Source organism: Nothobranchius furzeri, chromosome 2 (assembly GCF_043380555.1).
Source record: "Nothobranchius furzeri strain GRZ-AD chromosome 2, NfurGRZ-RIMD1, whole genome shotgun sequence".
Taxonomy (NCBI): domain Eukaryota; kingdom Metazoa; phylum Chordata; class Actinopteri; order Cyprinodontiformes; family Nothobranchiidae; genus Nothobranchius; species Nothobranchius furzeri.
In genome coordinates, this window is record NC_091742.1 from 26729356 (window position 1) to 26751377 (window position 22022).

The window sequence follows — 22022 nt, forward strand, 5'->3', positions numbered from 1 at the left end:
TTGTGTTCATGTGCAATATCAGTGTGGGAATTTAGAAACTTACATGCTTAAACAGTTTTTCAACAGTTTTTTTCCCGTTGGTGGTTGGGGGATTGGGTGAGGTGGGCCAGCTGGGTAGGGCCCGCGGGCCGAATGTGGCCCACGGGCCGCCATTTGAATAGGCCTGATCTACTGTATTGTTAGGTGGCGGCCATTTTTACTGACTTCACTGTTTTGAAAGTGTCTGGCTGGAGTTTCCCAATTAAATTCTGTCTTAAACATTGCAAATATTGTCTAGCTTGTAGCATCGCAATATATCGTATTGTCTTCTCTGTACTGTCATTTATATCGTATCACCAGATTTTACACACCCCTGTGTTGAGGCAGCAATAGGAAATAATAAATACAAGGCTAATGTGGGAATGCCGCACCCTTATTCACGCTGGAAGCATCAGCGGTGCGGAAAGGCACGGCTTCAAATATATTCCATTAGGGTCTACGGGGGTTGTTCAAACCAGCCGCGCCTCCGAAATGTTCAGGCGTGTCCCAGAAGCAAGCCTCTTCTGGGACACGCCCATTTCCACACTTAACATAGGGCTATACAGGAAATCACACACAGTTTCAGTGTAAAACCAGTAATTTTCAAAATAAAACGCTATTGCAGTGATGCGATTTCGTATCTATGTAGATAGATACGATTCCCACACAATAGCGCTTGTCAGCGCTTTGTGATTTATATCTGTGAAAGGCGCTATATAAATAAACTTTTACTTACTTACTTACTTACTAGATTACGTCAGTGGCGGATTTAGCAAGGCAAACACAGACACGGGGCCCCTGACACTAAATTTTCGACAAACTTATCTTTAACTGGATTTGCGAAACTCTACCCTCTTCAGACATGAGTTATTTTCACTTATTAGTCCTCCTCTTTTTTCCTGTCTTTCTCCCCCTTTGAGTGCCTTCAACATTTGCTCTGTTTTCTTCTTGTCAGTGCTCCTGTGCTTTTGCTTTCTTTTTTTTCTTATATTTTCCATTTTGGTCTATGCTTTCCTCCCTTTAACCCTCCCACTGTCTTTATGGGTGACTCCGCGAGGAAAGTTGACCATTGAGCAGGATTGATGGTTTATCGCTTGAGGTCCACGTGGCAGGGGTGAGGTGGTGCTCACTCCTCACCCCTGCCACGTGTACCTCAAGGGATAAACCATCAATCCTGCTCAATGGTCAACTTTCCTCGCAGGGTCACACCCATTAGGACAGTGGGAGGGTTAAACATTTTCCATTGTCTTTTCTTTTCTGCTTCCTTTGGATGTTTACATAGAAAAACGACGTCACTTTTGGAAGTGAAGATAAAAGCTTTTTTGAAGCAAGCTGCTTCATTCTCTTATCGGAGCCACTAGGATAACTCCATTTCATGCTTAATGTTTTGACTACTGCTTCGAGTTTGTTACGAACGCTCCCGCCTTTCTTCTTCTTTTTCTTATTTGTGGTCTTACGGCACTTGGCAAACAACAATTTGATGCATTACTGCCACCAACTGGATTGGACTGGAATGACTACCAATCACTTCCCATTTGTGCATCAGCGTCTTAACCCTCTCAGGCTCAAAATAAGTTTTGATAAAAGGACGAACAACTAAGTACTTCAGGGCTACTTCGCTCATGAAATGTGTGTGTGGAGTAACCAGGTACTGTAGGTAGGTTTTAACGTTGCAAATCTGCAACGCCTGCCTCCAGAGGGTTAAAAGAACAGTCCATTGAGACATTAACAGAGGGATGCCAGCAGTCAGGGCTAGGGAGCCCCGCAACATAAGGGGGCCCAGGCGGCCGCCGACCTATCCTAATGGTAAAACCGCCACTGGATTACGTCAAAACAAGTGACCTAACAGCTTATTTACTCCCTGCATCGTTCCAGAGGTGCAACCGTGTGTTTTTATGGCTTTAGTCCTGGCAGTGGAGGGGAACAACATCATATATGTCATCAAACAGCGATATCAAACGTGATTTCCTTCTTTTTGATTTAATGGCAGATGGCATAAACAAACCATGACCTTTAACGTCTCTAGGGATTTTGTGATCTCGTGGGTCCGGCGATGAGTACAGCTGAGATTCTCCCAGTGTGGACTGCCACGCAGCAGAGCTGTGAACGTAGGGGTAATAGCCACCCTGTTCCATAGCTGCTTCAGCAATTTTGGCCCAGAACATGACCCAATTCGACTCCAGGCCCCCTGCCTCTCTAAAACTGATGAAATGGCTCTTCTACAAGTTGAAGATCTCTGGACTGGGGCTTCTGCCAGATGTTACCAGAGTGTCCTACTGCTTAGTTCACCTACAAACACCTATAGGATCTAGAAAAGTGTTTGTTATGGACAAAATCGCTGTACGAAACAAAAATATCAACCAGGTTTAGATCATGCAGCCTCTTCTAGACACTTCTTGCTTAGCCTGGATTGCCCCAAACCCAGCTTGTTCATTCAACAGCAATATCAGGGAAAACCTCATCAATTACTCATTTTACTGGCCCTGTCTTCAGTGTGAAATGAATCATACATAATAAGCTGTTAATAATTTTTGAGGCAACAGACAAATGAGCTTCATAATGGATGGCAGTGTGAGTTACACTCCATTGCAATGCAGGTCAAATCTGTCAAAAACGACTATCACAATAAATAATGCACACTACTTTTAATGAAAACACTGCACATACCTTGGGGTTTGTGGGCCAGGTAGTCTACATGAAGTCCTTAATATTGAGGTCATCCAGAGCGTTCCTGGGTGGTGGGGGCTTTCTGGGACTCTGAGCCACTCCAGGAGACATCTGCATACAAACCATGTTTGTTTACGCACCCTTAATTTGCATATGAGACATTTTTGTATGATTCACAGAGACACACATTACCGGTGCTCCTGGAGTTACTCCAGCGGCAGGGAAGCCTGGTCTGGTCATTGGCACCATAGGTGCTCCGGCAGCTGGTGCCCCAGCCTTTAATAGAACAAGAAGGAAGACCAGAAAGGCAATAAGATTACATGTTTATCATACGGTGGTTGTGAGAGGGACACCCTAAAGGGGCTGATTGTTCATCAGCATCCAGTAATGTCCAGATGGATCATTACTAGACTGGACTGGAGTGGTCGTCTTACCATGGTGAAGCTGGGGTACATCCCCATAAAAGGAGCAGCACCCATGGGCATGGTCTAAAGGTATGGAGGGGAGGGGTGGAGAGCAGGAGTTGGGATGTTACAAGACTACATATAACACAAACAGATGCAAAAAAAAAATCCCAATAAAACTAAATGAATAAAAGTCAAACACAAACATGATGGTAAAGACAGATAGTGGACACTGGCACATGAAACATCAGGACAGGCCACGAAACAAAAGCCTTACTTCAGGAGTAAGGCCACTCTTTTTGACACATGCATGGAGATTAAGAGGGCAGGAAGGAAGCTCGTAGCCTTCAGATGAATGTTTTTGTCCTGTTTTTACCAAAAACAAAAGCGTGTTGCTAAAAAGGAAGAACTACTTGTCTTAACTCTATCAGGCTTCTCTAAAAGAAAATAAGAAGTTGTTTCCAAGCAACAGCTTCTTAGTATAGAAGGCTTATTTGCCATTTCATCACTCTCCAGTAAAGAGACATTTGTTTTTCACTGTTTTTGTTTATTATCCAAGGTGCATGACATTATGCGTATTCTTGCATTGCTCACTGACACGTCTTGTCTCGTTGGTTACTGGAGAACCAAATGAAGGCAACACTTAAAGAATGCTGCTGTTGGAAGGCCCTGTCTGCCATGCGGCTCCACTCCATGCTATAAGACACAGACAACATTTACCATGGGAGCACCCCAACTGGGGGGAGCTACCTGAGGGGCCGCTGGAGTTCCCATTGTGAGATCTTAGAGAAAGAGAGAAAAAAGAGGGACAGCTTTTGCAAAATCATTGCCTCCAAATATAAGGATACAAGACTGGATCAAAATGTTCTTGTTTTGCACTTTGAGAAATGCACGTTTGTGATTTTTCACCAAGTCTAAGACTAAAACTTTAAAAGTTTACGGGTTGAACTGAAATTTTTTTAACTTTAGTTAAAAATACTGAAACAAAAACGACAAAGACAAACAAAAAAGGAGTCAAAGCAATATCTGGTGTGACACAAATAGTCTTTCTTCCAGGGACAATTGCACACAGTTGTTCATGGAATTTAACAGGAAGGTGGTTCCCAACGTCTTAACTCTTATGTGGATGCTGGTTGGCTCAAGTACTTCTGTCTCTTTACATTATCCCACAGACACTCATTGATGCTGAGATCTGGGCTCTGAATTAAGTTCTTAAGACACTATTGGGGTGGAATGTATAGGGGATTACCCAAATTATGTATTAAGCTTGTTTTCTATTGCTTCTTAAATTATGAGCCAATTACATGCCTACCTGGTCGTATTATTTTACAAATACATGTCTAAATGATTCACTCGCATCAAGGATATTGTTGAAGCTAAGAAAATACTCAACTCTGCTGGAAAAAAATGCACTCACAAACCATAAATCAACCTCCACCGTGCTTCACTCCTGACCACCCTCATATTGGTTTCCAGTTTATTCAGGCATTAAACTATCTTGTTTTTTACTGCCAAATATTTCACATTTTGACTTATCAATCAAATCAAATACCTGCTGCCATTTTGAAAAACAATTCTATAAAGAAAGGTGTAATTTAGTCTTATTGTCATGCTAGGTGTTTTGGGAAAGAAATTTTCCATGAAGACTTTTCTGTCAGCTTTCAGGTGTTTGTACAACTGGAGATCACCCCAAGTTTCCTTGACCAATCACTGCATCTACAATCTTCAAAATCCAAGCTTTTTTAAATGAGAAGCGCCTCCAAAAACCCAAACGTGAAGTATTGTCCCTGGAAGACACATTGCTGAAGTTGTAAAAAATAAAATAAAATAAAAACTTGTGTCAGTTCCTACATTGTGTTTGATCTGACATAAAATTGTCTTCTACATCCTACCCTTTGTAGCAGCTTAATAATAAATTGACCATCTTCCTGCCTGTGAATAAGTTAGTTTACTGAGGGGATTTAAAGAAAAAAGAAAAGCTTGCCCAACTTTGTTTAATGGAGTTTGCTGTAACGTGATGACGGAGCTATTCCACCGAAGGTTATCGACCCTCTCTCCTCAGATGCCTCTGACACAGAACTAATATGCGTGAGACTGTCTCAAGGTCATGCATTTGCTTCTAAACTGCTTCCTTTCCAGCCCAAGAGAAGAATGAAGACAAAGGACTCTTTCCTGTTAATAAATAAAAGAACTCTATTTTAATAAAGCTAATCAAACAAAGTGTTAGTCAGTAATAAGATGTTGACCAATCTGTGAAATGACAATGTTATGATTGGTAAGTTTCAATGAGTAATATGACTTTAATCTAGCTGCACTAGACACCTTGATGACACGTAATGTAAACGCATGACACATGGCTTTTACTCATCCAATCGGAACCTTCCTTTCTGAAGCGTGGCATAGTCTCTGTGGTGTTTATATATCTGCCAACTTTGATTCGACCATAAATCAAAAGATCTAGATTAATTAAACCAGTCCCCACGCCATCTTAGATCAGTTCTCTGAGTTCTCTACAGTTCACCGCATGCTAAGAGGAGTATCGGACCGGCCACCCGGACTTCCTTTTTAAGCAAAGAACCAACAAGCTGGATAAAATCTGTTGCATTTTACCAACCAAGCAACGGTTCCTTTCAGAATAAAAGCTGAACTCACTGACCCTCCGGGTCCATCTGACGCTGTCAACCAACTGTCGCTTTTACCTGGAGACAATCCCAAGACCAGTCTGTCTTACTGCTGACGCCGTTTCATCGGCTCCGATACCGAAAGGGGGGTCCGAGGACCTGGCAGTCTGGATCTGTACGGAGGTCTCATCCTGAAGGGTATGTGTGGAGCGACAAGATGGCGTCTCATGTGTTTATGAAACTCCGATCATAACTTAAGAGCAAAACATCACAACATCACTCAGACTTGCTTCTCCGGATACGAGAGTTCTGATGACATCACTCACACATACACCATCCATCCCACGTCTCATTCGCACCAAGATCCATCCATTCACTTAAGAGTTTAGAGTTAGTCTTGTTTAAAATTGTTTAAAAATAAATATTCTTAAACGTTTTAAAGGTGACTCTCTCTTCTGTTGTCTCTCAGTTAATATGAAGTGTTAAATAATCCCTGCAATAAAAAGTTCCAATCTTTTGGTTAAAATAACCCAAAGATCTGTAAAATTGATTTCATATTTACTATGGAATCTTATGGTTCATTAAATAAATGTAAATTAACCCCTTACATTGCTTAAAACACATTTTAACTTCCTCACCAAGAAAGAAATCATTGCATTTTTTTCATTTGGGGCAATGAGAGCTTTAGTATAATGTAAATAAACAATAGTAATTAAATAATAATTGCAATAATATTGAGGTAATGATAATGCTATGTAATAATTTTTGCCTTTTCTTGAAAATCTCCATTTTTTTAGGAATGAGATGGACTGAGTCAGACTTTTTTCTTCGCCAAATCAACTGGTCAAACAAACCTGTGTTATTGTTATGAAGAATAATTAAGTCCATCTAGTTAGAGCTGTTCAGATTCAGAAAATCCCATTTCACCTGTGCGCTTTGTCTCTGAATTGAAAACAAATGTGCATTTCTCAAAATGTCAAACATTTCCACCGAGTCAGATTCATCTATTTGTATCTGTACATTTTAAACGACTACTTACTACTTGCCATGTTAGCCATGGATGTGTCAACATCACCCGCCTGGGGAGTCATGGTGGGCTTCATTACGTCCCCTAGCCCATCAAATACTACACCAAGGAGAGGAGGAGGAAGGAGGGAAAGGGAAGGGAGACGTTAGCATCCTTTAGTGTGAGCTATCCCCACGATCTACCACGACTCAGCAGGGGTCCTTACTACTGAGGATTGCCATGGCAACCACTACACATCTCTATGACAACAAGGAAGGGACCGCTGGCATGTGGACAGTTTGAAGAGTTTGTATTGTTAATTCAAAACAACAAACTAATAGCTAGTTTATATTTTGGTGAGTGGGTTTTCACACAATAATGGCTACAATATAAAATGTGTGAGAATAAAGGCATGACAATATACAACATGGGTTCTTCATGCCATAAAAAGAAAGGTTGAGGGACACAGATATTCACCATAATATTTCATTTCATTTTGAATAGTTCAGGGAAGATGAGAAATCATTTATTTTCTTGTTGTGGGCTTTTATGCTGCAGAAATTTTAATGAGGAAAAAGAAAAAAGCTGGCAGGATGAAGGCATGTCGTGTGATAAAGCAAGGCTAAATAGTGCAACTACGTCATATGGATACTCTCTGGAACCGTAGAGACCTGATGGTGGGTGGGTGGGGGGGGGGGTAGTCCAGCGTTTGGCCACACTGCACCACTGCAATGCAGTGCACTGTGGGAAATTAGAGTGGTAAAGAGCAGGGAGACTCACCCAATCAAATGGCAGGAAGCAAGAAATGAGCCAGCCCAAGAGCCAGATGGAGCGAGAGAGAGAGAGCAGGGAAGATTGAAGGGCAAAATCAGAGGACAGCAAAAAGCAGAGATGCTGGACTGGAAAAAACTTAGGCAGTGAGGTTTTCAAACAGTGGGTGACTAAAGCTTTCAGTAGAAAAGAAATGAAAAAAGACAGTTAAGCCTTAAAGCAGCAGTCCTGCAGACCATCTATGTTATAAATGAGGCCAGTAGAGCAGAATGAGATTATTATGAACCAGATACACCGAGGTGTGTGTTTCCATGGTAACAGCCAGCTGATGCATTGCCTTGAACCGTGGAAAACACTGAAGGAATTCCCCATCAAGCAGGAGAAACCCCAGCAGTGGGATGCAAATGAGGCTACTTAATTTTAACATGACCACATGTGGACGTGTTTTGTGGTTTTTCTGACGCTGAACCAACAGACGAGCAAAACGTGCGTCGAGGCTTCTAAACAAATAACACGAAGAGCAGCTGAAGGTTTGGGTGAGTAGATAAGGGAAATAGAAAACACACGACTGTGGACCGTTTCATTAACCGTCACCAAAGTTAATAGAAACAGTGAAAAACCAACAAATAACAATCATGTCATTAAAATGTACTAAAATTACGTTTGGATATAAAGACAGCGAACGAGGCATCGTGCACTGAAGTTAACAGCTATAAACAAAACAGGAAAACAAGATAAAAACATAAACATAACAAGATTATCTCTTCTTCAGATTCCAAACAGGAACCAAACATCTTCTCGACATCACCCTCTGGTGCCTCGGAAACCACATTTCAAAAATAATGCCCGTGTTTTAGCTCTTATACAAGCAACATTTTCATAATCAATAAAAAACAACAGTTTGTATTTCGCACTCTATTTCTTTTTTAATGTAGAGTAGATGAGTAACAAAGTGTGTGTACCACGTTTCTGAAGGTGTCTCACCCATATTAGCAGAAGTTTGACCAAGTCACTGCTTTGCAAGTCACAAGTCTTTCCAGTCAAGTCTCGAGTCAAGTCCAAGTCAAAGACAAAGTCAATGAATTGGAAGTCCAAGTCCTTAACTTTGAATTTTCAAGTCATAATCAAGTCATCTGTCCAACTTCAATTTAATGACAATGATGATAAATAAATTCCAGAATAAAAGCTTCTTAAAGCTTCATTTATTTGCTCAAACAAGCAGAGAGTGCAACTGAAATTGATTATAAACAAAGTGCTGCTGCATTTAGCAGAACAACATCAAGTCACAAACTCACAAGAGAATTGCAACACCACAAGGGATTTCAGAGATCCATACAATATGAAGCAACGAGAAAGACAGCTGCATGTATCCGAAAAGGTCTGTTCTTTTCTGTTCTATTTACATTGGCTACAGGGGGTTTTAAAAGAAAATGTGCACATTCATTCTGCACACCTCTAAGTGCCCAGTAGCGGTATTATTTGTTTATCAATATAGCTTTTTATTTAAAATGTTTCATATTCCACATTTAAGTGGTCTGACTGCCACTGAATGAACATAAAAGCAAGTTTGAGTTCTTGAAGCAACACTTTATGCTATTGCTTTCAAATGGGTTTCAGTGGTTCTTGAGCGGGTTCACGTTGGAAAGCTCTCTGTGTCCCTCTGCTGGTCAGAAAGTAAACGTAACAACTTTTGTGGTTTGGGTCTCAACCTGCTTTATTTATGCCTGTTTACTGTACTGATTACTCATATAAAGACTAGCACTAGCTTTCTCAGTTTGCTGACTGTTACTAAAAAGTGCAAAAAAAAAGAAGACACTTGCTGTTTCGTTGGCATAACGGCAGAGCCTGGAAGTAGAAGTAAGAGAGTAATGCCTTTGGAGGCGAAGCACAGTGCTGCAGCCAGAGTGAACATCTGCGTGACCTACACTCATCTGTGGGAGCTGAAGTTGGCTATGAAATCACAGGCTGATTGTGGCCTGGCTTTGTTGCTACTAGACTTTTAAGCAAAACTGTTTTGTATGATAGTGTCCCCTGACTGGGACCAGGAAACGGGACCACATCAGTCCGGTTCTGGCCTCCCTGCACTGGCTTCCGGTTTGTTATCGTTCACACTTCAAACTCCTCGTCTTTGTCTACAATTTCTTCCAGGGTGGTGCTCCCCCCTATCTAGCCACGCTCCTGAACAGACATTCCCCATCACGCGCTCTGCGCTCCTCTGACCAAGGCCTGCTCGCTGTACCTCGTTCAAGGTGTCGTACTCGCGGGGATCGGGCTTTCTCAGTCCTAGCAACGTCACTCTGGAACCAGTTGCCACCCTTAGTTAGGCTGTCCCCATCTCTGCCAGCCTTTAAGAGTCGCCTAAAAACCCACCTCCTCCGCTTGGCGTTTCCAGAACATGTTTGATTTGGCCCTCTTTTATGTTGATTTTATTTCCCTGTTTTCATTGGTTCACTCAATCCCTTGTTTTACACATTTGTCTTCTACTAGAATGTTTTACCTTTTTTTGTAATTTGTAATTTGAACTGCTTTTACTTTCGATTTATTCACCATATTTAACTTTGTCATGTACTATGTTCAGCGCCTTGGGCTACCTGATAGGGTTGCGGAAGGCGCTATATAAATAAAGCTTTGATTGATTGATTGAAAACAGTTTAGTATAATAGTGTGGATCTTTTACTTTTTAGCATCAGTTTTGTTTGTGTCGACGTTAGCTCGTTGTTAGCACTAGCAACAGCAGGCTGCGGCATGGTGTTTTTTTTTACTGGTATTACTGTAATTCTGCTTTCAACCAGCAGGAGGGAGAAGTGGGAATCATTAAGCGTTGCTTTAGCCACTTATTTATCAGCACATAAGTTTCTGTCATCTGTTGGTTAAGTGGAAGTAGGGGTGCGCTAAATGGCTCAGTGATGAAGTAATATGGCAGGGGGGGGGGGGGGTTGCCTAAATATTAGCTAAATGTCTTGACCCTGTTAATGCATTTGCAGAGTGACAGTTCACATGTGGGGATTTACCTGACATCAGCTCAGAACTTGGAGCAGCAGAAGCAGCAGGAGCAGCAGCTGCTGCTGGGGCGTCTCCTCCTGTGGCCTCTGTGGTACGTCAACCAAAAGAAACACGACCACACCGGGTCAGAGTGTGTTCAGCCATTTCCATCGCAGCATGGGGGCAAAGAAGGGTGAGAATCAACCTTCTGCTCCAACACTAGTGATTTTAGACAGAATGATGGGAGTTAGAAATGATGTCTCAGTGTGTGAAAGCAATGCAATTTAAATTCAAACACACGCTCACACACAAGCACACATACAAGTTCAAACACCGTAGCATATCTGTCCGATGCTGTTAATTTATTTAAATCTTACTCAAAGTGGTTTTTATTCATGATTGTAAATCATCACACCACAGGTCTGGTTTTGCAAATCACAGCAATACAGGAAAGGTGTTAAAAAAATAAAAGCTCTTGCATCAAAGTCCAATTTTGACCAAGCTTAATTTCAAAACGCTGCTTCTAACATTTCACCAACGTACAAATTCAGTCAACAAACAGCACAAAGAACCCATGAAATTTATTTTGTTTTCAAGAACCGGTGACAGAGGTCGAAGGAAGGCAATCTTTTGAGTTACCCACCACCAAATAGGCTCATGATGGCTCCTGTGTCAATTTTAGGTGGTGGTGCTGAGGAGAGAACAGGCGCAGGGGAGCTGAACAAATCCGCTGGAGGAGGCAAGGTGGAGATGATGTTTAGAGCGCAACACACACTTGCACGAACGCACTCAGATTTTTCATTGTGATTCATTATAATGCACCAATTGCAGTAGCAGTACATGCTAGAATGGGAAAGGAGGTGAGGGGTCATTTTGGTAAAGGTTTCAGACAGCTCAGTAGCTCTTAGCTAATCTGTAAAAGAGCAATCTCATCTCCTATTTCTGTTTCCTGATCAAAGCCAAGGAAAAAGCTGAAAGTCAGATACAGCAAGACAGGACAGGACAATGAGACAATAGCTGCGTTTACATGGACACATTTAATCGGAATAAAAGCCTGATCGGAATTAAAATGCGTCATGTAAACAAGCCATTCAGAATACTCTGTCCCGATTAAACTCAATCGGATCAACTTTTCATTCCGATTGAGACAGCTGGGTTATGCCGATTGTTAATCCGATCATGGTGCATGAAAACACCCGAGTGACTACTGTGCATTACTGCGCATGTCAGTAACATCTTCTGGAGCCTTATAACTCTCCATTAACGAGCAAAGTTTCACAAATGACGCTCATGACGTGGGAATTCTGCTTCCACTCTTGATTGGTGAACTCCAAAAAGAACAATTCTCTCCCACCAGTCTTTACTCCTCACCTTCATCCAGTGGCTCCTTGTCTTTGCAGGAGGAGGGGGGACTAAAGTTACGGTTCTTGGTATTAAGAAAATTTCATCCAGCTGTCTCCCCCTATTTAACATCTGGAAAACTTTAAACAGTTTGGTTTGTTTTTGTAAAATTGTGACGACAAAAAATAAAATCACGCTCCGAAAAACATCGTAGTGCTCCATTTTTACATGCCCGCAGCCATGTTTGTTTACAGAGGAAGTCCGCTACTTCTTCTTCTACGGTCTTTTTCGGTGTATTGGATCGATCTGCGCATGACAAAATGGTTTATTCCGATCAAATTACTATGAATTTAAACACTTCACATAATCGGATTAAAATTTCCAGGGCCCATGTGCACAGTCATATTCTAATCCAAATAATGATCAGATTAAAGACATTTTGCACATGTAAACGCAGCGAATGTCTCATTGATCACGCATTACGTCGTTGCAAACCGAGTGTGTGATACCTGCTGCAAACAAGTCAGCGCTGGGAGAGGGGTCCATTTTAGAAGAGCCGGAGTCAAACATATCTATAAACAAATGCACACCCGAAACCCAAAAAGGTCAAATGCTCAAATGTTTGTGTGCATGACAAAATTCTAATTCTTAAATAAGAGATGAGTCACACCAAGAAGAGAAAGGTCTTCGAGCAATATGGGACCAGAGAGCCAGGAAGATGCAACAAAGTCAGATAGTGAGTTGAACGCAGAATGACACACATCTCTTTACCGCTGAAGAGGTCAGTCGCAGGGCCGGAGGTGTCTGGGCCTGAAATGGTTGCAGTGGTGGTGATGGTGGTAGATGTGGAGGAAAAGAGCGGTGATGGGGAAGGAGAGGTGGAAGGATGAGTGGCACCGGAGCTAAAACAGTCCTCCAGAGAATTATTACTCTCCACCACCATCATGTTGAAAAGATCGAAACCTGAAGGTGCGGCGTTGGCACTACCGTCCGAGGGAGCGAAGGGATCTTTCAGGCAGAAGGGATGAGAAAGAAATATATCACATGGGGGGGGGGGGTTAGGTAATGACTTGAGAGGCCAAAAGATGGATTTGCTGCTGTAGGTAAACGTTTTTGTTCATTTTAAGATGAAATTGGTCTTTTTGGTTCTTCAAATTGCCTTTTCATTAAAAGGAAAACAAAAATCACTTTGCTAATATCTATGCAGCCAAAAATAATTATCAGGACAGCACTTTATTGTGCACCTACAATTAAATTATCCAATAAAATAAATTCCTGATTTTAGGTCCTAGTACCTTTGTGGTAGACCTATTGTTGAGTATGTTAATAACGACTGAAAGAAAAACAAATACTCAATAAAACCAAAAGATTACCTCTGTTGTTCATTCTTTCATTCAGTACCTCGCACTTTGCAAAGCACTGATTTTTAGGTTTATTTCAAGGATTAAAACACTTTTGGTTGTCATGAAATGAGTGGAATGAGAAAAACAAAAAAGGGTCAGAAGAATGATAGAAAGGGGAAGCATGGAGGACCCCGATTTGGTGAAAACATTCAACACAAACACAGATCTACAATCAAACAGCAAACACACGTTAAGGGTCTCTAAAAACCAAAGTTTACTTCTTTTCTGCCACTAGAATCTTAGACTTGGGTCAAAATACTGTGCTTGACTGCAACTAACAGCAACAATCCCTCAAAACAGGCAGTGAAGAACGTCTCCAGCCCTGGCTGTTCGTTGGTAAACACAAAGGATTCAGACTCATTCAAAACTGAGTTGGAAACATTGGAGAATAAGCTGTGTCACTTAGGTCAGCCCCAACCAACAAACAACAATAAATCATTAATAACCATCTAAAATCATACTGGAGTAAACCAAGTGCAGAGGATGGCCTAAAGGTCAGAGGTCGAGAGCCTCAAAGCAACCAAAAAAACAGGGAAAACACTAAACCAACAAAAAAAATGACATTAACATTAAAAACACTCGGAGACAAGCAGAGTCAGAAGCTTCCAGTTACCCGGTCCATCACAGGGTCACATTTATTTTTGTTGGTTAAACACAGAGAAACCCCACACATGCACATTCAAACATAAACAACAAACTCCATACAGAACACCCAGCCAGGAACCTCCCTGCTGCAGGGTCACTAATCAACAGCACCACTGCTGCTTATTTCTACAGCGCAAATATTTCCAATATGACAGCAAACATACAGTTGTGGTCAGAAGTTTACATACACTTGTAAAAAATATAATATAATGGCTCTACTGAGTGTCCCGTTATTTCTAAAACTCTGATTTTTCTCTGATAGAGTGATTGGAACAGATACTTCTTTGTCACAAAAAACATTCATGAAGTTTGGTTCTTTAATGTCTTTATTATGGGTTAACAGAGAAAAGTGATCACATTTGCTGGGTCACAAATATACATACAGCAGTGCTAATATTTGGTTACATGTCCCTTAGCCATTTTCACTTCAATTAGGCGCTTTTGGTAGCCATCCACAAGCTTCTGGCAAGCTTCTGGTTGAATCTTTGACCACTCCTCTTGACAGAATTGGTGAAGTTCAGTTAAATTTGATGGCTTTCTGACATGGACTTGTTTCTTCAGCACTGTCCACATGTTTTCAATGGGGTTTAAGTCAGGACTTTGGGAAGGCCATTCTAAAACCCTTATTCTAGCCTGATTTAGCCATTCCTTTACCACTTTTGATGTGTGTTTGGGGTCATTGTCCTGTTGGAACACCCAACTGCGCCCAAGACCCAACCTTCGTGCTGATGATTTTAGGTTATGTTGAAGAATGTGAAGGTAATCCTCCTTCTTCATTATCCCATTTACTCTCTGTAAAGCACCAGTTCCATTGGCAGCAAAACAGCCCCACAGCATAATATTCCCACCACCATGCTTGACTGTAGGCATGGTGTTCTTGGGGTTAAAGGCCTCACATTCTCTCCTCCAAACATATTGCTGGGCATTGTGGCCAAAAAGCTCGATTTTTGTTTCGTCTGACCACAGAACTTTCCTCCAGAAGGTCTTATCTTTGTCCATGTGATCAGCAGCAAACTTCAGTCGAGCCTTAAGGTGCCGCTTTTGGAGCAAGGGCATCCTTCTTGCACGGCAGCCTCTCAGTCCATGGAGATGCAAAACACGTTTGACTGTGGACAATGACACCTGTGTTCCAGCAGCTTCTAATTCTTGGCAGATCTGCTTTTTGGTGATTCTTGGTTCACTCTTTACCCTCCTGACCAATTTTCTCTCAGCAGCAGGTGATAGCTTGCGTTTTCTTCCTGATCTTGGCAGTGATGAAACAGTGCCATGCACCTTATACTTTCAAACAATTGTTTGCACTGTTGCTCTTGGGACCTGCAGCTGCTTTGAAATGGCCCCAAGTGACTTTCCTGACTTGTTCAAGTCAACAATTCGCTTTTTCAGATCCATGCTGAGCTCCTTTGACTTTCCCATTGTAGCGTTTGTGGGCGTTTGTATCCAATGAGCCCTATTTACCTGGCCTAAGAGAAGTCACCCGCTGTAGTCACTCATAATCACTCACAAGAAGTTAAGAGGCCATGCTATGAAGCTCAGTTCACTGACACGTTTCTAAGTCACCAAAATAGCTAGTTCATGTTGCTGTATGTATATTTGTGACCCAGCAAATGTGATCACTTTTCTCTGTTAACCCATAATAAAGACATTAAAGAACCGAACTTCATGAATGTTTTTTGTGACAAAGAAGTATCTGTTCCAATCACTCTATCAGAGAAAAATCAGAGTTTTAGAAATAACGGGACACTCAGTAGAGCCATTATATTATATTTTTTACAAGTGTATGTAAACCTCTGACCACAACTGTAAATGTAATTACACAAACTTCCATTGAAGATATGCAGTTAGAGTACTCCTGCGTGTTGCATATGAAAAAAAAACCTTGCATCTATTTGCATCTAATTCTTTAAAACCCAGTTGAAACAGCTCCATAAATAATGTCACTTTGCAAAGAAATTCAACCCAAAATAATTAAGGTCATTTGTAAGAACCGCTACAAGAAAACAGAACGAGCAGCCATCTCACACAGCTAAGCTAATTCTGTGCTTGCTTCTTAAAAACACACCCTTGAGCACACATTCTCAGGCGCAGACATTGACAGATTACTGGTTACCCACCAGCTCCAGCGTTTGTAGCTGGGGTGGACGCAGCGGCAGCCCCGCCCTCTGCTGCAGCAGCAGTGGCCTCGGTGGCGGGAGCAGGTGTTGCAAAGACATCTGAAGTTCAAACGAACCCCAGGATGGAAAGGCCAGGAGATGAAAGTAGATAAAAGAAGAAAGGAGGAAAAGTCAAGAAATACGACAAAGTAAGGATCATATTAGGAGGTAAAAGTAGATCATCAGAGCTCAATAAAGATTTGGCACTCGTCTTTGACTGTAAAATCCATCAGTGACTGACAGGTGAGTGGACAAATGGCACAGACAGGAGGCACTAAACAGCAAGGATTCATCTAAAGCACAAAGAGCTGAGTGAGCCAGTTATCTACAAATGTTGCAGCTGCCAGCTGTAGGCGTGGCTATGTCACAGCGTTTGGTATCAATGCTTTTCGCAGAGGTCAAGGAAAAGCATGCCAACCGATCAAACAACAAGCATGTGGAGAAATGAAGGAAGCACCATGTTTATATGTTAGCCAGCGCTGAACCGTGCAGTGTTGTGCATCTCTGAGGTGAATTTCAAGCTAAATGTGTGCGAGGATCAGAAAATAAACGGTGGTTTTAAGAATGTATCATGCAGTTTAAACCACCTGATTTATTTGTTGTGTTTTACTTTCAAGCAGCCCGACTTTCTAGTAATCTTTTTAAAGGAGTCTTAATCGGTTTCTCGTCAGGCTTTCTGGCTTTATCATTTTGACTTTAATACCCAACTATGGATTTTGTGCAACATCTGCTTAAAATGTGGAAGGAAACTGGCAAAAACATGTGGTCGATGTCTTTTAGCAAAAGTTACAAAAAATGTTTTAATACAAAAAATAAATTTCGACACACGGGAGGCGACAAATGACCGCGATCAGCAAAATTCGTCGCTGTCGCTTACCTGACACACGGGAGGCGACACGAGGCAGCGGCCAGCGGCAAAGCCGTCTACACATTCCTTTCCACGGCGAAATCGAATCTTCCGTTGTTTTGTTTGGCTGTGTCAGGTTGGAGGGAATTAAGGTTATTTAAGCGGTTCAGAGTTAATAAAGTGGTAGATATGATGTTTCACAAGGTGCTGCTAGAGTTATGTGAAATCTTACTTCTGATTTTACTATAAAACATAATAATAATCAACTTCTCCTCCATGATTGCTCGGAGATGTACGGAGCATCCTGTCCGCTCATTGGTCAGTGAATGAAACCTCCGTTGATTGGTCCTCGTCCGAGCGACAGTGATGAAAAGTTGAAAATGTTTCAACTTTCTGGGATCGTGTCGCTGAGTCGCCTGTGCACGACACGTGCACAAGCGCAAAATTTTACACGCACGTTTCTCGCGTTTCGCTTAGTAGGAGGGAGACCCGCGATTATCGCTTTGTCGCGCATGTCTCATTGAAAATGAAAGGAGGAGAGGCGATGTCGCCTCCCGTGTGTCGAGCCCATTAGCCTTAAAGGCTAATTTAAAACACTGGCTCTCTCTCATGTGTGAATAATTCATAAGTCAAAGTGAAGGGACTTAATAAACATAAAGGATCTGAACCAAAAACAAGTTAAAAAAAAGCAGCTAACCTGGACAGATATGCAAATATTCCAACAAACATTTCCAAATATTAACAAAGTTTCATTTAGGACCATTTTAAAAAGATTACAATCAAGTCTACCACACTGGATGAAAAAAATCAGAAATGAAGAAAGTCTCAGTGTGTTTGAAAGCAATGGAATAATCATAAATAGTTACTTAATATTTAAAAAAACATCTTTTTATATAATGTGAAAATGACTTTAAGTAATTGTTTGATGTAGCTTTTTCATGGTTGTCCTTTAATTTCGAAGTAAGTTGATTTAATTCATTAATTTCAATTGAGATGTCTCTAAAGTCGCTATTTTAAAATCACAATTGAACTAAATTACCGTGTTGAAGATCTAGTGTCACTGAGAAGAGAAAGAATGAGGATGAAATTTAATGTCAAGAAAAAATTAAAATACATCTTTAGGAAAAATAGTTAACAATGTCAAATATGTGGTTCTGGGTTTGTTTTTTCTACACAAACAATAAAAATTTGGCATTTTATTAATTACAAGCTGTGATCTTAACAGGTTTCTTAATAATAAAAGTCTCAAACATAGCTGATTGGATCTAAAACTTACTATAATGATCTGAATTTTACCATGGAAAAGTCATTATAAACTATTTCTAAAAGCTTCAGATGCAAGTGGGTACATTTGAGACTCTTATTGTGAAGGATTAAAGGTAGTTTTAACTGTGCTCAGGACTGTGCTCCGTTTCCCAGAAAATTCCCTACTTTTTACTTCTTACATTTTTCCTTGACATTTTGACTTTCCCCTCCACACTTCCTTTTTACAATTTTCTTTTCTCAGTTGCCCTTACATACTTTAGCAAATGATGACACCTGACTGCCATAATTAGCTCTCTGTTGTCCATTTACAGGTGATCAGTGAGTAATTACACGTTTGAGACAATTGAGAGGAGAAAATGGGTGGCATGTGCAACTGCTGTTGACATTTTTCCTTCTTTGTGTATCTGAGTGCGATCATCTGTGTTGTCGTGCTGTGAGGTGGTTTTAAAGGTTGAGCTTTCCAGAGTGAATCCTTAGTAGAGAATTTTCTGGAAGCCCACTGACCTCCCAAAAGATCCATATTGGCGGCACCAGGGGAAGTGGCAGCTGCTGTGCTAGTGGGAGGAGCTAGAGAGACTCCGGGTTCTGTCGCTGCAGGAGTGGGCGTTGCTGCTGCAGAGGAGGGGGCGGGCTCTACGGTGAGTGGGGGTTCAGATAGCAAGGAATCGCCCATTTCTACCAAACAGGGCGTTAGAAGTCCCAGAGTAAAGGCAGCAAAATAAACCACAAGGGGAGCAACCAAAATAACCAGACGAGTCACAAAAGTGACGGGGAAGAAGAAGAAGAGCCAAAACAATATTCCAGTCAAATCAAAACCAATGAAGATCATTTCAAATTGGTTGAGGAAAAAAATTAAATAAAATCGCAAAAAGATCCAGCACCACCCGGTCAAAACCAATAAAATAATAAAGAAAAGCAACCAAGAAAGCCCCCGTCATAAACAAAATCAGACAATGGAGTCATGTGGAGGGAGGGAGGAGAGAAGGAAGAGAGAAACAAAGAGAAATCTCAGACTATAGAGAACAGCTCGAGGAGACAAACTGGGATGCAACCATGTGATTTTAACTCTAATACTACTGGGTCCAAGTCACTTTATCATAGTTAAGCTACACATCAAGGTGGGATTATTTAGTTTTATTGCAAAATAACAAAGGAGCCGCTTACCTGATCCGAGAAGATCTGCGGACACAAAAAGATTAGGAATCAGAGGAAATAGAAACAAACTTTTCAAAATAAACCATCAAAATATTTATTTAACTCAATTGAGGAGATTAACTAGTTTAATAAATTAAATAAATTACTTGTTTTCATTTCCTGTTATTTAGGCTGAACAGTGGAAGCAGATCGAAACTGAAGGATCCACTTACCTCCCCAAGATGTCGGGGCAGCAGATGTTGCAGCAGGACCAGTAGAGGCGAGAGGATCCAGATCCAACAGAGAACTAGGCAAAGACAACACCGGAGTCATGATGCTTAGTTTTGTGCTGTTTGTTTAAGCTATAATCGAAGTTTGATTTAAACTCAGATTTCATTATCATATCAATATTTTTGCCTATTGATGCAAAATTAAAAACAAAATCACAAAAAAGAAAACTATGAAAGGAGTATATAAATGAGCAGGTACTCTTCAGCTGGTTCAGGGGCAGCAGCGGCACTCTCCCCAGGAGGAGGCTGCAGTGTGGGAACAGCGTTTGAAGATTTGGCAGGAGTTGACGTTGGAGACACGTTGTTTGTTGGAGATCCCTGGAAAAAAAAAGACTTTTTGAGTTGATGCTTCAAAAGAAAAAGCTCCTCAAACAAATAAAAACATTTTCTCACCTTCGTTGGAGACCTGAAAGTGAAAAGGGGAGACGAAACAATCAGAAATGTGCTGAAAACAAGCTCCTCTGTTGACACAATCTCAGATAGATGGGTCATTTCTCTCAGGAGACAAAAACAAATACCTAATATCGATTACATCATATGTGATCATATGAAGTGTTGATTTCCAAAGTAACACATCATGGTGAATGCATGAAAATGTACCAGCAAAACAGCTGTTTTGCTTTAAAAAGTCCGACTTAACTTTAGAACAAACACTTCATAAACTGATTCACATTTTCCGTGACACACATATGACTTATGACCTATCAAAACATGTGTCTCTCTTAAAAATTACACATGTAATCACAGCATCAGTATACGCATTTCCAGATGTAAATCAAGACAGTCTTCAGTTATTTTCAAAAATTTCTAAGTAGTCAAAACTTAATTTTTTACTATTTTGGCAAATAAATAAAATAAACAAAAAGAAAACATCTGAGGTAAATTTTTCTAAATCTGACTTTTTGGCTTAATGTTTATCAAACTTTATGCAAATCATCTGGTGTCTCTTAACCCTCCACTGTCTTTTTGGGTAACCCAGCGAGGAAAGGTGACCATTGAACAGGATTGGTGGTTCATCCCTTGAGGTCCACGTGGCAGGGGTGAGGTGGTGCTCACTCCTCACCCCTGCCACGTGGACCCAAGGGATAAACCACCAACCCTGCTCATTGGTCAACTTTCCTCATGGGGTGACACCCATAAGGACAGTGGGAGGGTTAAAGCCTTTCAGCCAGGTTTCAAAATAAAAGCATGCATCATGTGTGTAATAAACACTGGCATAATTCACATGTGAATAATGTTTCAGGTGGATAAAAGTGAACGTGCCTATTATTTATTTAAACAGTTCAAACTTGACACAAACATACAACATGTGCTCACCCTTCTCTGGTGTTTCCATATCAACACAAAGAGCAATAAAGGAGAGGGGAGGTTAAAGAAAATAAAATTATATCTTCATTTTGCCATGTATTAAGTCAAGCGTAAACAAGTGGTTGTAATTAATAAGTAAAAAAAATGCAATAGCAGCCTATGTCATTGATGTTAAAGACAGAAAGACAGCTTAGAGTGAGAACAAGTAAACTATCCAACAGAGGGAGTTTCTCAGATTCTTCTTTTTGTAGAGCAAATCTGCTCTGACGTCATTATAAAAATTATCTTTACATTATTTTTACAGATCATACAAGGGCAACAAAAAATACTGTTAATTGAAACCAACTTTAAAGATGTAAAATGTTGCTTTAAGGACAATAACTTCATATGAATGAAAAAAAAAAGAATGAAACTTGCCTAAAAGAGGGGAAATTCATTAAAAATTTTAAAGTCTCAGCTTTAATTTTGGTTATTAATCCTTTTAAATTTAACCAGTTTTCTCACCCCTTCTTTCCACCTTTTACATCTTCCAGACCATTCATGTGTGTTTCCAGAGACTCCAGGATGCTGCTGGGAGCCTGCAACAAATCATAACCAGAGTCAAAATATTTTTTTAAATGTAACTTTCCCATCTACCAAAAATACTTTTTCTTTGTATGCATGGTTCTCACTAGAGGTTGTTGCAGCATGAGCATTTTAGAGTTGAACACTCAAGTTCAGCAGACGCAAGCCATTTCTCAGTACTCTCGAATGTTCTTGTGTACTTGACAAGTATATTCTTGACAAGTAAAGCAGAAAGTCCGTTCTAGGGAGTTTGGGAGGATGAGGATGGGGTTTGAAACAGAACCGTACCCGGTTTGGTCACGGTAACAAGTGCTGCTTGTTGCATTTATGGCTAAAGAAATGATGCAATATCAAAATAAAAGTCTAGTTGGGTCCTTAAATAATAAAATAAAAATGAAAACATATTATTTTTATAATATTTGGTCCACGTTTGATCAAAATTAAATAGAAGCAATTACCTGCTGTTAAATAAAGAAAAAAGTTTATTTTTCATCAAAACAGAACTATTTAAGGCAACGCTGCTTTTATTTTGGAAGTGGGTTCGCTAATTAGCATTTTGAGGGATTGTAAAGAATCTGAAAAAAACAACAGCAAATTTTACAACT

General features: G+C 40.6%; 1 protein-coding gene and 1 long non-coding RNA gene across 2 annotated transcripts in view; one reads left to right on the forward strand and one right to left on the reverse strand.

Moving 5' to 3' along the window:
* Positions 1–19552, forward strand: part of LOC139063479 (uncharacterized) — a 42590-nt gene extending 23038 nt beyond the window's left edge. Inside the window, exons 2-3 of the long non-coding RNA XR_011516830.1 lie at positions 10472–11213; positions 19447–19552. This is a non-coding gene — a long non-coding RNA (uncharacterized lncRNA). The remainder of the gene's footprint in view (positions 1–10471; positions 11214–19446) is intronic.
* Positions 1–22022, reverse strand: part of snap91b (synaptosome associated protein 91b) — a 38236-nt gene that overhangs the window by 2565 nt on the left and 13649 nt on the right. The window contains exons 10-24 of the mRNA XM_070545370.1: positions 21358–21431; positions 20863–20868; positions 19939–19951; positions 19745–19863; positions 19489–19562; positions 19286–19300; positions 15970–16068; positions 12582–12818; positions 12320–12382; positions 11113–11199; positions 10499–10576; positions 6750–6836; positions 3810–3871; positions 2878–2961; positions 2686–2796 (exon numbers count right to left, since the gene is read on the reverse strand). Coding sequence (XP_070401471.1) covers positions 2710–2796; positions 2878–2961; positions 3810–3871; positions 6750–6836; positions 10499–10576; positions 11113–11199; positions 12320–12382; positions 12582–12818; positions 15970–16068; positions 19286–19300; positions 19489–19562; positions 19745–19863; positions 19939–19951; positions 20863–20868; positions 21358–21431 — 1185 coding nt within the window. The 3' untranslated portion in view covers positions 2686–2709. The remainder of the gene's footprint in view (positions 1–2685; positions 2797–2877; positions 2962–3809; positions 3872–6749; positions 6837–10498; positions 10577–11112; positions 11200–12319; positions 12383–12581; positions 12819–15969; positions 16069–19285; positions 19301–19488; positions 19563–19744; positions 19864–19938; positions 19952–20862; positions 20869–21357; positions 21432–22022) is intronic.